Below are 15,351 nucleotides of genomic sequence, written 5' to 3' on the forward strand. Positions count from 1 at the left end.
TCATGTAAGTATTATAAAGCATTATTCATAATACCAAGTGTCCATTGACAGATGAATGGATAAACAAAACATGGTATATACATATAATGGAATAATATTCAGTCTTAAAAAGGGAAGAAACCTGTAATACACTACAATAGGGATAAATCTTGAGGATATTATGCTAAATGAAATGAGTCAGTCATAAAACAAGTACTGTATGATTCCACTTATTTAAGGTACCTAGAGTAGGTAAATCCACAGAGACAGACAGTAGAATGGTGGTGGCCAGGGACTGGAAGGAGCGGCCAACAGGGAGTTATTGTTTAATGGACACAGAATTTCTGTTTTGCAAGATGAAAAAGTTCTAAAGATCTGTTGCACAACAACAGAAATATACTTAACACCACTGAGCTATACACTTAAAAGGGTTAAGATGGTAAAAAAAAAAAAATCAAATTGTACATTTTAAGTATGTGCAGTTTATTTCATATCAATTATATATATATATAACAAGGCTGTTAAGAAAAAAAACTAAGACTCTCTAACGTGCAATACTTAAGGAGAACCAGAAAATGTTTTTATGTAAAACATAATATGTACATCAAAAGGAAAGAACATTGATGCTGAAAAACATTCAACTTCAGAGAAATATATAAACACAGAGCTACCTCAAGAAAATAGCCATATATGAGGCTTGACTATGAATATAAATTAAATAATAAATATAGGTGATATAATTACAAAGGAATTATTTAATAAATGTTCCTGCAAATAAAGTTTTAAAAATTATTGCAGATACATGGCCATAATTTCTATTGTGTAACAAAATGAAGCAAATTAGAAGGTTAAATCTCTTTGAAACTAGAACTATATAAAAACTAACAAACTAGGACAATCATCATATTGGTGACAGGACGCTAAGCTGACTCCTGTTTCGTTAATTTAAAAAAATCAGGAAGAAAAATTAAAATTTGAGCATGTAGAACTTTCATATATCTATTATATGTAAAGAGGTTATTCAGCTTTTTAAGTGATTCAGGTTTTTTTGTATGTGTATGTGTGAAAAGCAACATAAAAACATGTACAAGTTATGGGGTTCAACTAAGCAAGGAAACAGGATGACAAGAAGTCAGAGGACCATTTCAGAGTTGTATCTGGAGGGCCCTTGACTCAAAGGCTGGAGGAATTATCCCAAATTCACAGAACACACATAATCAGAATCTTCTAGAGAGAAATGTATCACCTGCTTATCTTTCGGAATGAGCAGTAGTCTTCAAAATGGAAAAACATCTATTCATAAGCTGAATGATTCACTTCACTGTGGGTTTTTCTAAACAGAACATGAATCACTGTGGGCAACCCTAATTCACACCTGGAAAGATAAGTCAATGACCTCGCAAAGCACCATTTTTCAGGTTGAACCCACCTTGCTCTAAGTATTTTTCAAGCCTAATCCATTTCACTTGAATCAATATAGTTTCATTCCAGTTTTTACCAGGTCATTAAATTACGGCATGATGATTCCATAGAAGAAAGCAATTACCCCTAATTTTTTTTTTAAAGCATCCCATGTCCATCCTTTTGGAATTAAAACTTTCAGAAGTTCCAAATTATCCATCACTAACTAAAAGCTTACCTTGAGAATCAACTTTGTAAAGGTGACAAATGCCAAATCCCTCCCAAATTATTTTTAAAAATTCTATAAAATACCCATCAAAATCTTAAAAGAATTTTTCAGAGAATCTGACAAAGCGATTCTAATATTCATACGAATGTGCAAGTTGTCTAAAAGAGCAAACTGGTATTAAAAAAAAAGTTAAGAGGGCTCGCCCTGTCAGATATTAAGGTACATGACAAAACTATAATAATGAAGAACAGTTGCATTTACCAGGAACAGGAGAAGCAGACCAACGGCACTAGAAGAAAAAAGCTTAGAAACAGAGCCACAAACATATGGGAATTTGTTGTATAACAGAAATGACACCAGAAATGGCTAGGACAGACTACTCAGTAACTGACCCCCGGACATTTCACCCTCCACATGAAAAAAGGTATTAGCTACGTTCAAAAATGATAAGTTTCAACAACTTTTAATTTCTGGATAGTGTGAAATAGATATTTTTCTAATATCATTCATATTTGTTACCTCTGAAGATTGCAAAGTTGGGAAAATATTGCCCGGGAAATGTTCTGGAGAATAAAGTAGGAAGCAGAAGGAGTAAATGTAGCCTTTTCACTTCTTCTCAATATAGTCTTATACTTGCTTTCAATTTTAGCAAATTTTAAATAATTACTAAAAAATAAAAAAAATAATAATTGGAGGAAAGGTAAAAGAGGTTAGTCAAATGGAAATGCTTCACTCAGTGTGAGGAACTGAATCAAGTCCCCCAAAATTTGTTATGTTGAAGTCCTAATCCCCGGTGTGCCTGTGTTTGGAGACAGAGCCTACAAGGCAGTAATAGTAGAAATGAAGTCTTGGAGGTGGGACTCTAACCTGACAGGGATAGTGTCTATAAAAGAGGAGACACAAGAACTCTGTCAGGGTACAGAGCAAAGGCCATGTGAAGACACAGCAAGAAGGTAGCTTCCTGCGGAATGAGAAGAGAGGCCTCATCAGAAACCAACTCTGAGGGCACATTGATCTTAAACTTACACAGCTCTGAGATAAAACTGTTATTGTTTAAACCACCCAGGTAGTCATTATGGCTGCCTGAAACAGACCAATACACCCAGCAACCTTATCCTTCCTCTCCTCCTCCATCTGTGGATGATGGTGTTTCCCTTTCCCCATGATTTGCCAAACTTGAGATTCCAGATTTTTTCTTTTACAAAAATAAATTTAACATTGAGCTGATCCATAAGGTGAACTATGATCAAAATCAACGAAATTTTCATTTTCCTCCATTTACAAAAGAGAAAGGTAAAACCAGTTACTAACACGTAGTTTAAAATGCAAATCACCACTAACATTTGTATTCTGCTGGAGTTATTTTTGTCCATGAGGTTGTGTGATATTATGATTTATAATAAACAGAGACTTCGTCTTTGCCCCGCGTTTCTGGCTCAGAGCCCCAAAACCCTTGAGATCTCCTAATTGCTAAGAAAGATAAAGGTGCTGGAGGTTGAATCAACCACGAATGACCAATGATTCAACCAGAATCAACCACCAACGGCCAATGACTCAGCCAATCCTACCTACATAATGAAGCCTCCATAAAACCCCGCAAGGATGGCATTCGGAGACTTCGGGTTGGTGAATGGGGGTGGGAGGGGGGGTGTGCTAGAAGAGTGGCTTGCTGAGAAAGAGCACAGAAGCTCCGAGCCCCTTCGCACATAGCCGGCCCTATGCATCTCTTCCATCTGGCTGTTTATCCTTTATAACATCCTTTTTAAGAAACTGGTAAATGTAAGCAAATGTTTCTCTGAGATCTGGGAGCCTTGCTAGCACACTAACTGAACCCACGGAAGAGTTCTTGGGAACATCCAATCTCTAGCCTATCAGTCAGAAGCACCGGTGATAACGTGGACTTGTGACTGGCACCTGACCTGGGGGGAGGAAGGGTAGTCTAGTATGACTAGGCTCTTAACCCATGGGAACTGATGCTATCTCCATGTAGACCATGGCAGAATCTAGTTAATTACCTGGCGGTGTGTTGGGAAAAAACACACACACGTCAAAACTGGTGTCAGAATTAGAGCTTGGTATGAGACAAGTCACTCACAAACCATAGGTCAAATACAGTGCTCTACAGGAAAAAACCATCTTCATTACCCAAATAAGAAATAGGGGCACCTGGGTGGCCCAGTGGTGTCTGACTGTTGATGTTGGCTCAGGTCCTGGTCTCAGAGTTGTGAGATGGAGCCCCGCTTCAGACTCTGCACTGAGTGTGGAGCCTGCGACATGCTCTCTCCCTCTGCCTCTGCCCCTCTGCCCCATCCCCCTCTCCACTGCTCACTCTCTCACTCTCTCAAAAAAAAAATAAAAAATAAAATAAAATATAACATTAGCAAATGAAAATGCAATGCTTTATAAGTATTTCAATTGGTAAAAGCTCTTGCCAAAGGCCCTTGCCATTTACATGTCTCAGTAACTTAAGTAATCGATCTATTGCATTCAAATAATCACCGTCCTTCAAAAAATTCCACATCTCTCTTTTTTAAGCTTCCCTTGGAGGGGCACCTGGGCAGCTCAGTCAGTTAAGCGTTGGCCTCCGGCTCAGGTCAGGATCCCAGGGTCCTGGGATCCTGAATGAACCCTGAGTCCCATGTAAGTGTCCCCGCTCGGGGTCGGGGTGGGGGAGAGCCTGCTTTTTTCTCCCTCTTCCTCTGCCCCACCCACCCTAGCTCATGCTCTAGCTCTCAAATAAATAAATAAATCTCAAATAAATAAATAAATCTAAACAAAAACAAACAAAAACCTTCCTTTGGCAAGGTAAATAGGATACACCAATAAAGCCCTTTCATTGAGTCCATTCAAGTTGTAAGAAAGCTGTCTCAATAAGTTTTAAACAGAGTGCCTAAATATTAAAAGAAATCTTATTTATCTAAGTCTTACCTGATTAAATTCTGGCAGACCTGGCATCCTGCAGTACATCTAAATTAAAAACACAAAACCTCTGTTAGGTTAGTGATATATCTGAAAGTATATTCAATGCTTGTGCCATAAATACCTGTTATTTTCCCTGGTCTAAAAATCAGGGTTTGCTGGGGCACCTGGGTCGCTCAGTGGGCTAAAGCCTCTGCCTTCGGCTCAGGTCGTGGTCTCAGGATCGTGGGATGGAGCCCCACATCGGGCTCTCTGCTCAGCAGTGAGCCTGCTTCCCCCTTTCTCTGCCTGCCTCTCTGCCTACTTGTGACCTCTCTCTCTCTCTCTCTGTCAAATAAATAAATAAAATCTTTAAAAAAATCGGGGTTTGCTGAGTACTTCCTATGTCACTCCACAAATAGTCCCATATGTTGTTTTCCAAATTACACTGCAGCAACCATGACCTAATCAACAGAATACTGAATTTGGAACCTAAATACCTGGATTGAAATCTCATGTATTTAACAATTTCTCTAAAGCACTGTTTCCACATTTGGAAGTAGTATCTGGCCTGTAAGGTTATTAAGAGGATTACCTGAGATGATGTGTGTAATGTGTCTCACAGTGGTACATCGCAGTATATATACTATTGGTGGCTGTTATTTTCATTACACTATGAAGGTGACAGAATTCTTGAGAATTCTGAGAATTCAAAAAATAGGTTTATATATTTATAAATATACAATATATAGACATTAATCATATTTAATATATAATGGTATACTATTTATATATTAAATATATATATTAGTTATAATACAATATAGACACTATTTTAAAACCATAAAACACTATCAAATCAAAAGACAGTTGGTATGATTATAAGTATTATCCTTATTAATCTTTCTTTTCATGATTCAAAAGAAACTTCTGAAGTTAGGGGATCATCGTGATCATCAGAGGTCATATTTTAGGTATAAAGAAGTTTTAACTAGAAGAGAATACTAGCCAAAACAATGCCAAGAAAGGACAGCATTCAAAGAATCAGGGTTTTTCTACATTATTCAGAAACAAATACTTAGGCCTTTCATTTCTTCCCATCCTAGCCTTTTGGGACTATCTTTTCTCAGAAGCTTCACTTCAACAACAATTTCAAAATAAGAAGGAAAAAGGCATTGTAATCAAATCTATCATATCTGTTTCTTATTAGGAACCATAAAAATAACTGATAAAAGATCAACTTTTATCTAAATTTATACTCACAAACTACCACCTTTTTCTTCCACACCATCAAGAAGAAAAATTCATAAAAGCTACAAATTTGAGATTCTTACTGGGATCTAAGAAAAAGAATGGCATAGCAAGATCTGTAATCATTCAATAATTTTTTTCACAATCACATAAAGACCACCTTTTTCCATAAAATGCAGATCTTGGACCATTCCATAATACGAAATTATGATCGTCGATATTCTTCTTGAGTCTGTGGACTAATGGCCTATAGGTTATCACATTTCATGATGTTTAAGATTATGAAGATGATTATAATTATGATTCCATTACTGAAACAGAAGGACTGTATGAGCTCAGTCTGCCTTCCATTGTAACCACCATCACATTACAAGATACCGTAAAAGATGAAGGGGAAAAAACGAGTTTACCCTGCCATTCTGTAAACATTTTATCAGGGGGCAAAAAGAGAACTTCCAATCATGGGGCTTACAAACCCCAGGTAATTCAGAGAGGGTAGGGCTAGTAAATATTTAACAAAAGCAAGGAACACTGTTTTAGTCATCCCCAAAGAACAAGAATTTCAGTGACCTCACCATGCTACCCTTCATAAGCATACAACTGTGATTTGTAAACTTTAAATTAATATAAGGTCAAATGCTAAAAAGAGCCTAAAAATAGAGTGGTCCCCCTAATTAAAATACTGCTCTTCTATTTTTCCCTTCCTTTTAATTTCTACTCTCCAAGGGCAATGCCACCCAATCTTAATTTCAGGAACCCAGTTACCCTGGGGAATTTTCCATAGCCCTTTATTCTCCTCTCTTTCACTGGCTGCTTTTTTGAACTTTGTTCTACAAGTAGAGCTTCCAAAGGGTTCTCAACAACTCAGAGCAGTCAAACTCAAGTCGTTCCATTCTGCTATCCATTATCTGCTCAAGCAAAAAGACTTTACGGGAAACGTGGAATTGTCCGCATAATCTGAACACAGTGTCCTAAAATATCCCAAACTGTCACTGTTGTCACAATTTTCCATAAACGCTTGAGTTGGGGATAAGGCATATTCACAATATTTTGAATATTCAGTATTCAGAAGTTGTGGGGAATGGAATGGTGGAATGGATACGGCACTAGATATTTCCCTAATACCTTTTTTTAATTAAGTTTTCAAAATTTTAATTACAGTATAGTTAATACATAGTATGTTAGTTTTAGGTGTACAATATAGTGATCCAACAATTCTGTACAGTACTCAGTGCTCATCCTGAGAAGAGCGTCTTAATCCCCTTCACCTATTTAACCCATGCCCCCACCCACCTCCCCTCTGGTAACCACCAATCTGTTCACTATAGTTAAGAATCTGTTTCTTGGTTTCTTTTTCCCCCTTTGCTCATTTGCTTTGTTTCTTAAATTCCACATGAGAATGAAATCATATGGTATTTGTCTTTCTCTGACTGACTTATTTCATGTAGCATAATACTCCCTAATTTCTATTCTTCCACTAAGAGAAACAGGAGCATTAAAGACATGAAAGTCACCACAAAATTAACAGCGGCTCCATCCCAGTGATGTCATTATGATCAATTTTTTCTTTGTTATACCTCAGTAAGTCATTAAACAGATGTCTATCAGGAGCCTTCCACACAGCGGGCACCGTCATAGGCTCTGGGCTTGCAGTCAGGTACGAAACTGACAAGGTCCCTGACCGTACGAGTTTGTCTACAATAATCACATATTATTTTTATAAAGACGAATATTGATTAAAAATAAATAAATGCTAACTTCACAGGTATGATTAAATCCTCTAGACAATTCACTGGGGACTGTTTCCCCAAACAGTCCCTCGAAATAGTGCTGTTTTAAAATGAAAAAATATAATTAAAAATTGTACCTGTGAGGGTCTTTTGAGCTAGGTATGATTTTGTTACATTCTCTCTTGTTGAACACTCCTTCAATCCAGGATTTCTGGGACTAAAGAAAAGGTGTAGTTATTTTTACATTATAATTAAGTGAGAAAGCCAATGTAACCACAGTAGTTCAGGTAGACAAGATATATTCAAATATCATCAAGATGAATTAAAATGCCAAGATCAACCCCAAATAGGCTAAGCATTTATTGGCTTCTATCACACACATCACAGACACAAATGAACCAAATGTGAACACAAAAACATTCACAAAATTAATACATCCATAATCTCATTTTCATCAAAATGTGCATAAATGTACAAAACTCTAGGAAGGAAGTCATGTTATAACTAAAGCATTCCCTTAATTCTGCTAAAAGTCACGCTAAAATCTTGTGCCATAGTCCTACAGAGTGAATTTCAAGCTCTCAAATTTCAAAATTCTCACATATAAAGTCCCACTTTGGTTAAGATGGAAGCTGGAACTTCATTAAGATTCTGTGAAAGGATTTCCTCTAAAACTAGGACCTGGAGGATATGAAAAGTAGAATCTCACACATGTACCCTCAGCAGAAGAGAACTTAAAAACTGCGACACTGATTTCCAGGAAATGCCTTATTTCCAGAAGACTGAGACTTACCTCCTGAGCAGCGAACATTTGCCAAGAATCTCTCTCCATCCTCAAGCCAGTGAACTTACAGCCTGGACCCTAGCTGGACTTTCCCCTCTTCACACTCCTCGCCGGTAAATATAAACCACCCCAAGCCTTCAATGGACTCACATGTAGCTTGCCCCAGTGTTTTCCTGAATTGTAATTCTTTCACTCCTCTGGAATAAATTCAATTTCTCGTCATTACAGTCTGCCTCAGTTTACCTCCTAACTGGATAGACAACCTGATACACATTCTGTAAGCATGGTTTACCACAGACTGTGCTGCTTCAATCTGCACCACCCCTGACCCTTCCTGAATCCAGGTGGGACACTGGCCCTTGCTCATCCTCTTAATAAAGTCTCTCCCCCACTCTACTACACAACATACAAGTCATAGCCAAGCTCTTCCATAAGCAGAAGTCCAGAAGCAGAGGAGACTTGACCCACAATACACCCCAACCAACGGATGAGCTTGGCCTTCTTATAATATGAAAATATCTTAGCTCTGTATGGTATAAAAATATAAATACAGATACAACTTTTTAAACACAGGTGTTACAGCAGTGGCGAAAGGGTGGTGCACGGGAACCTGCAAGGGGGCCTTCTTAGCTCCATGGCAGGGCAGTCCCCCACCTAGGACACCTGTTCTCATCCTACAGTCCCAGAGAATGCCCGGCACCAGACAAGGGGTTACAAATCGATCTGTGTCCCAGCTGTGCCACTTCTTTATCACACCGTCCTCAGGTGCCAGATGTTCAGGACATGCCGCCGCCCTATAACATGCTGCTTTGGTATAGAGGTGATTTTGAGCTGTAGGCACTTGAAAAACAGCAGATGCAGTGAGAGGCTTCCTCTGAACGCTCTTTATCTGCCTAAAGACAGATCTTCCAAGAGGATCTTGACTGTCATAAATCCCTGGAAGTTTCATCAGCCCAAAAGGATTGACTCTTATCTCAAGAGAAGGGAGGAGAAGTCAATACCGCACCCAGACAAACCTGGTCACTAACTATCGTATCTCCCACCTATTCTTCTAAGAGCCCCTTCATCTTTTCTAAAAATCATTTACTCTCTTTGAAATTGCCTACATCTCCCAACCCTTCCCTTATTAAGACAGTATATAAATTCCCAAATATCATCATCTCTGGGGTATTTACTTCTGCTTTTCTGGGATGTTTTCATGACCACAATATTAAAAATTAATAAACCTGTGTATCTTTTCTTGTCAGTTTACTTCACAGACCCAGCCATCAAACCTAAAAGAGCAAAGTTTTTCTTCTCCCACAATTATAAATGAGGCATTTATGGAATCCTCTGTATACTTTAATATTAAACTCATGGATTTTGTTCAATATTCACCAACCTTAAACATAAGTGTTGTGCTGAATATAACTGTATATAAACAGAATCCAGATCTTGTTAAGCAAAAAGGGGGGAGGGGCACTGATTGGTTCCTGTGCATTTTGAACATAACTATAAACAAGGAAAACTTCCCAAATCAAACTCAGTTTATCTTAAAATCATTCTACCTCTTAACCCTTTTGCATAGTCAGCAGTTTTTTAAAAGACATTTGCTAAAGTGGGAAAGCACTGAAAACATACAAACTTAGAAAAATTCAGAGTCACAAAACTTGGAATGAACTAAACAAAGTAAACTCAAAATCTACTTATAATAAGAAAATGACACAATCTTTTGGAATTGGTAAGCCCTATCCCCTCTTCAAAAACTAACTATTTCATTTATTCATTCTGCCAAGATTAATTAAGTCCCTAATTTTTGCAAAGCACTGAGAAAAAGGGTGACAGGGGAATTAGTATGTTCTCAAAGAGCTCTTCATGCTGAATTCATTCAACCAATATACTGGATAGGCCAAGCTGCACGCTGGGAATACTACGGCAGGTAAGAAAAGATGTTGGTTCTGACGGAACTTGGAATACAAAGAAGGAAACAGATAATGAATTGATATCATTAAACTGCATGTACACAAATTAACTATTAAAAAGGAGCTCCAGGGGTGCCTGGGTAGCTCAGTTGGTTAAGTGGCTGCCTTCAGCTCAGATCATGGTCTGAATGGGATGGAAGACCACATCAGGCTCTCTGCTCACTGGGAACCTGCTTCTTACTCTCCCTCTACCTGCTACTCTGCCTGCTTGTGCTGTCAAACAAATAAATAAAAATTACTTAAAAATAAAAATAAATAAAAAATAAATTAAAATCTCAAAAACGGGTCTCTCACATAGGACATAAATTAAGCAGGCTGTGCTGTCATTCATTTCTTTACAAGACTAGACATCCGGTAGGACTATCTGAGCAAACTAATTTCTTCATTCCTGTTTGCTTATATATTAAAAATGGAGATAACAGCAATAATAATACCTCATAGCTCTGTTGAAAGGAATAGATAAATTAAAGGCTTAGAATTCTCCCTGGGACTTACTAAGGCTATAAAGCTTAGCTATTATTATTAGTATATCAAAAAGAAAAAAAATTAGGTTTCAGTGGGTGGCCAGGGAACTGAACTTTGATGTATTTTTTTTTTCCCTAAAAAATACTTCCTGACCTCCAAATCCTCCTCCTGGGACCTCTCATACTAGAAATGAATGACTTCTGCAGGTCCACTTTCCCCACTGGACTCCAGCGCCCACAGGCCCTGTGCCAGTCACTTCTGCTGCCCCAGGGCCCAGCCCAATCATTACTGAATGAACAACAAAATGAACACACCTAGACTAGAACTTCAGGAATCCATGAATACAATTTTCCCTTCAAAGGTGTAAACAGGAAGCCTGAGCCATAATAAGAACATGGAAACTCTGCTTTGGCAACTCTCGGATCTTATCTCAATACTACAGGAAAAGAAAAACAGGCCGAATTTGAAAGAGTTTCAGACAATTCCCAATTTTGAATCTTACTCCCCCCCCCCACCTCATTGTAGTAGCCTTTTCAATATATTCTAAAGCACGTGTAGAAGAGGCTCCCATGTTTAGGACAACAGAGAGCAACTAGAAAACAAATGTTTGTTGGTTTTAATTCAATAGCCCAAATCTATTGAGGACAAATGCCCAGTGGGCTGGCTTCTACCACCTGGAGCAGAAAATGGTCATGGATTGTGGTTGACAGTGGAGATTATGCCATTTCTGCGGCAGCCTACAAAGCTGGGTGTTTTTATATATATATATACAGACATATATATATGTCTGTATATATATAATGTATACACATTATATATATATTTATTTATATATAATGTATATCTATATAACGTATATGCATTATATAGATAGATATTTGTATGTATACGTGTGTATACACACACACACACACACACACACACACACACACACAAAACACACCACAGAGTGAGGGGAGGTCCTTGCTGATTGTCATTATTATGCGGAGGAGGGAAAGGCAGAGAACAAAAAAGGGAAACTGCCGGTCTCAGGCTCAGTGTGTGGCTCACCCTATAACATAATCAGATTTTACTTAGAATCCCAGGCCTGAGGTGAGGGTAGCCAACAGCACAGAAATGTTCAAAAACAAATCCTTCCCCTCCCTGAAAGTTTTCTATACTATGGCTTTTCAGATCTTCCAGAGAAGAGATTCTCTCTTAGGGGAATCTCTGAGAAGGCATAGTTTTAGAGGTATTCCTTAATTTAAAAAAAAAAAAAAAAATCCTACAAGTATGCATGAATTGCTTTTTTAACATCCAGAGGGCTGGGTGATCGGGGGTGAAGGGACGCACAAATTATTGGTCATTTGTTTTCTTTTTTAAAATTCTTTTGTACTTAAAAAAAATCTAATGTGTAACAAATACTTTTCCAAGTGAAGCGGACTACTTACTCCCCTTTTTAGGTTTCCCACACACTATCTTCTACATATCATAGCACGAACAATGTTTAATTGCACAACAGTTGTTTTTCTCTTAAAGTTATCATAATCTACGTTAGGATAAAGTGTTGGATTAGTTATCTTGAATCTACAATACGCAGGGAGGCACCAAAACACATCAAGCAGAGAAGCAGTGTTTTCAGACTCCAGATGGACATCTGGTGTCTCCTCTATACGGCTTCTCCTCTGGAGCAAGGGCCTCTTCAAACTGAGTCACAGGTGGATGGACTTGTGCCATCTCTTGGCTCAGGGGAACTGCTTCAGGGCAAAGCAAGTCCATCCACCGGAGGAGTCCACTCAGGGTCTCCTGTGGAGTTGGTTCTGCTCACGTCCTATAGGGATAGTTCATCTGACTCCCTTGACGCAAGATTAATGGTCTCGGGCAAACCTATAATAACCTAAACCCAAGGATCTGGTTCGCTAACACTGCCACAAGTTGATCTCACTTTCAGTGAGTACTCTGTCCAGCAGGGAGCATTTAGGCCGACTTCATAAAAAATAATCTTACATGTTTTCTTCTTTTTAGGTAGAAAAAAGTGAGCGCTATTTTTGCCGGTAATGATTGTTTTGTTTTGTTTTGTTTTTGTTATTTTGGTAGCATCATTAAAAATGGAATGTCAATTAAATAACTCAAAACCTCCTAAAATGCCAGTTCTCCTCTTTAGCTGACATTTTCATTTCCTGTCTTGTCAAGCAAAGGCATTTAGAACTTCAAAACGAACGTCTATGTTATATAAACTCATAAGCACATGAGTAAAACATTTATGAATTCTCCACTGAGCCTAATGGGGAATCGGAAGAACTCAACAGTGACCAGCCAAATAGAGCATATCATAAAGGTTCAAACTAAACTGATGTCTTACTCAATCCTGCCCCTTCCCAAACTGGTCAAAGTCCCCATTATGTCCGCACTAACACAATTAGGACATCCTTTCCTCTGTTGTCACACAGGCTTCAGCTTTATCCAGTTCCCTTGGGGAATAAAACATGCAAATAAAATGTTTATAATCTCTGATCATGTTAAATCGTTTTGTTAAAAAGGGAAAAGAAATAGAAGTTCATTTATGTGTATTCTTTACAGCTGTCCCTGTAGTAACATACAGAATTTAACTGAATACCGGGCCTATTTGTTACATAACTACTCTAATCTGTTAAGATTTTCAAATCAGATGCAATTATTGAAGGATAATTGGAAGAAAGGCAGTCAGGGACAACGGCCCCTTCCCTAAGAGGAAACCATCCTTGAAAAGATTTTACATCACCCTGGAAGGAGGCCTCTACTCATTCCCACATGACAGGAACATGACACTCATTCCCACATGACAGGAACATGACACGTACACGATAAAAAGCTGATTGGGTGACAGGCTCATGGAAGGTTCATCAAATTAAAGCAGCCTGCCAACAAGCCCATAAAAACCCCTAGACTTAGAAACTATGGTGGCAACCTTCTCAGTTCCCCTCCCTTTCCAGGAGCTTTGTGCCTATCGCTCAAAGGCACTATTGCTTTGCTGCCCACCACTCTCTGTCTGGTCTACCTCTTCATTCTTCGAAGGGGTGTGACCAAGAACCAGGGCACCAAAGGAAAAGGAATCCTCTAACACAATCAGTGTTCTCCAATTTCCAAGTAGCAAAATATCCATGAACGTATTACCCATGTGCCCAGATGGTCTTAAATTATGCTCCAAATATCCTGTTAAATTATCTAAAACTTGATTAGAACTTCATCTGAGTGAGCTACATAGTCTAAAAGCCTTTTCTTGGGGTAAAGCTATACTCCTTTACAAGTGTTGTTATTAGTGAAGCTATCCTCTTAAATAATAGACGTTTAGGAAACCCACCATATTATGGGACAAGAACACCTTTATTTGGAATTACAGATTAAAGGCAATTTTATTTAGATCATCCAGAGTAAGGTTTATATATGTGCAGCACAGCAGAAAGAATGTTGCAATAGGATTTCACTTCCTGAAGTTCAGTAGGGACACCTACCATACATTTAACTTGGACGAATTTAAAATTTTTGCTAAAGGAGTAAGTAAGAGGTAAAAGAAGCATGAGAAGAAAGAAAAAACAAAAACTAAGTGTGATCAACTTCAATACGATTTTAAGTTCAGAAGTACACAATTTCCAAGAGCATCAGTTCTGAAACTTTTGGAGCTTGGAACCCCTTCATATTCATTACCAAGGACCTCCAAAAAGCTTTCATTTTTAGGAGTATATCTACCAACCTTTATGTACCAGAATTTAGAACTGGGGCTTTTTAAGATATTTACTCATTAGTTCATTTTATTTTATTTTTTAAGATTTTTATTCATTCATTTATTTGACAGAGAGAGATCACAAGCAGGCAGAGAGGCAGGAGGGGGACAGGGAGCAGGCTCCACATGGAGCAGAGAGCCTAATGTGGTGCTCGGTCCCAGGACCCTGAGATTATGACCTAAGCCGAAGGCAGAGGCTTAACCCACTGAGCCACCTAGGTGCCCCATTTTAAATAACAGTAATAAATCTATTTACTTATTAGTTAACATATATACTTTTCATGAAAAATATTAAGATTCATAAAGTTTTTATCTTTTTTTTCAACATAGAGAAATCAATTAGAGATCAAATCTTCACATACGATACTTTATGAGCAATGGAGATATTTTTGAAAGATATTTTGATAACTGTATTCATTTCCAACTGTATGGCTGACTTTAGTGCCTACCAAATTCTCCATCCCAAAGATGTCACTGCAGTATAAGTGGGAGATCAGCCCTTCAGAACCCATAGGTAGCATATATTTTATCTGTTTATCCATTCTTCCTTTAAAATATCAATATCTCTAAGAATAATAGCATCATTCGCTCATTTATTCATTCATTCAGAAATACTTTGGTTGGTATATATTATACTAATAAAAACAAGTAAAACTGTGTCCCAAAGACCAACACCAAAGGAGAAAAAAGTATGTGGGGCTCCTTGGAAGCAGAAATCCCTCTGCCTGCAGGTATCTGGGAAGGCTTCAAGGAGGACAAGAGACTTGGGAAAGTCCTTGAAAGATGACAAAGGTTTTGGGAGGTGGTGATAGAATGCCACAGGGGTTAGAAATGCAGAGATTTCAGCCTGGAGGAGAATTCAGACAACACTTCTGGTAAAAGCCATGAGGTCACTGGGGAGCAGAGAACAGAGA

General features: G+C 38.2%; 1 protein-coding gene across 6 annotated transcripts in view; it reads right to left on the bottom strand.

The window, feature by feature from the left end:
- Positions 1 to 15,351, bottom strand: part of TRPM6 (transient receptor potential cation channel subfamily M member 6) — a 159,473-nt gene that overhangs the window by 106,718 nt on the left and 37,404 nt on the right. For 4 of the 6 annotated variants that reach the window (XM_032866645.1, XM_032866641.1, XM_032866640.1 and 1 more), the window contains exons 1-3: positions 8,282 to 8,358; positions 7,626 to 7,705; positions 4,538 to 4,576 (exon numbers count right to left, since the gene is read on the bottom strand). In XM_032866645.1, coding sequence (XP_032722536.1) covers positions 4,538 to 4,576; positions 7,626 to 7,705; positions 8,282 to 8,320 — 158 coding nt within the window. In that variant the 5' untranslated portion in view covers positions 8,321 to 8,358. Of the gene's footprint in view, positions 1 to 4,537; positions 4,577 to 7,625; positions 7,706 to 8,281; positions 8,359 to 15,351 lie in introns of those variants that run through there. The other 2 variants (XM_032866643.1, XM_032866642.1) reach the window with 1 other exon arrangement.

The sequence above is a fragment of the Lontra canadensis genome, unplaced genomic scaffold (genome assembly GCF_010015895.1).
Source record: "Lontra canadensis isolate GAN:19392208 unplaced genomic scaffold, GSC_riverotter_1.0 scaffold31, whole genome shotgun sequence".
In the NCBI taxonomy this organism is placed as follows: domain Eukaryota; kingdom Metazoa; phylum Chordata; class Mammalia; order Carnivora; family Mustelidae; genus Lontra; species Lontra canadensis.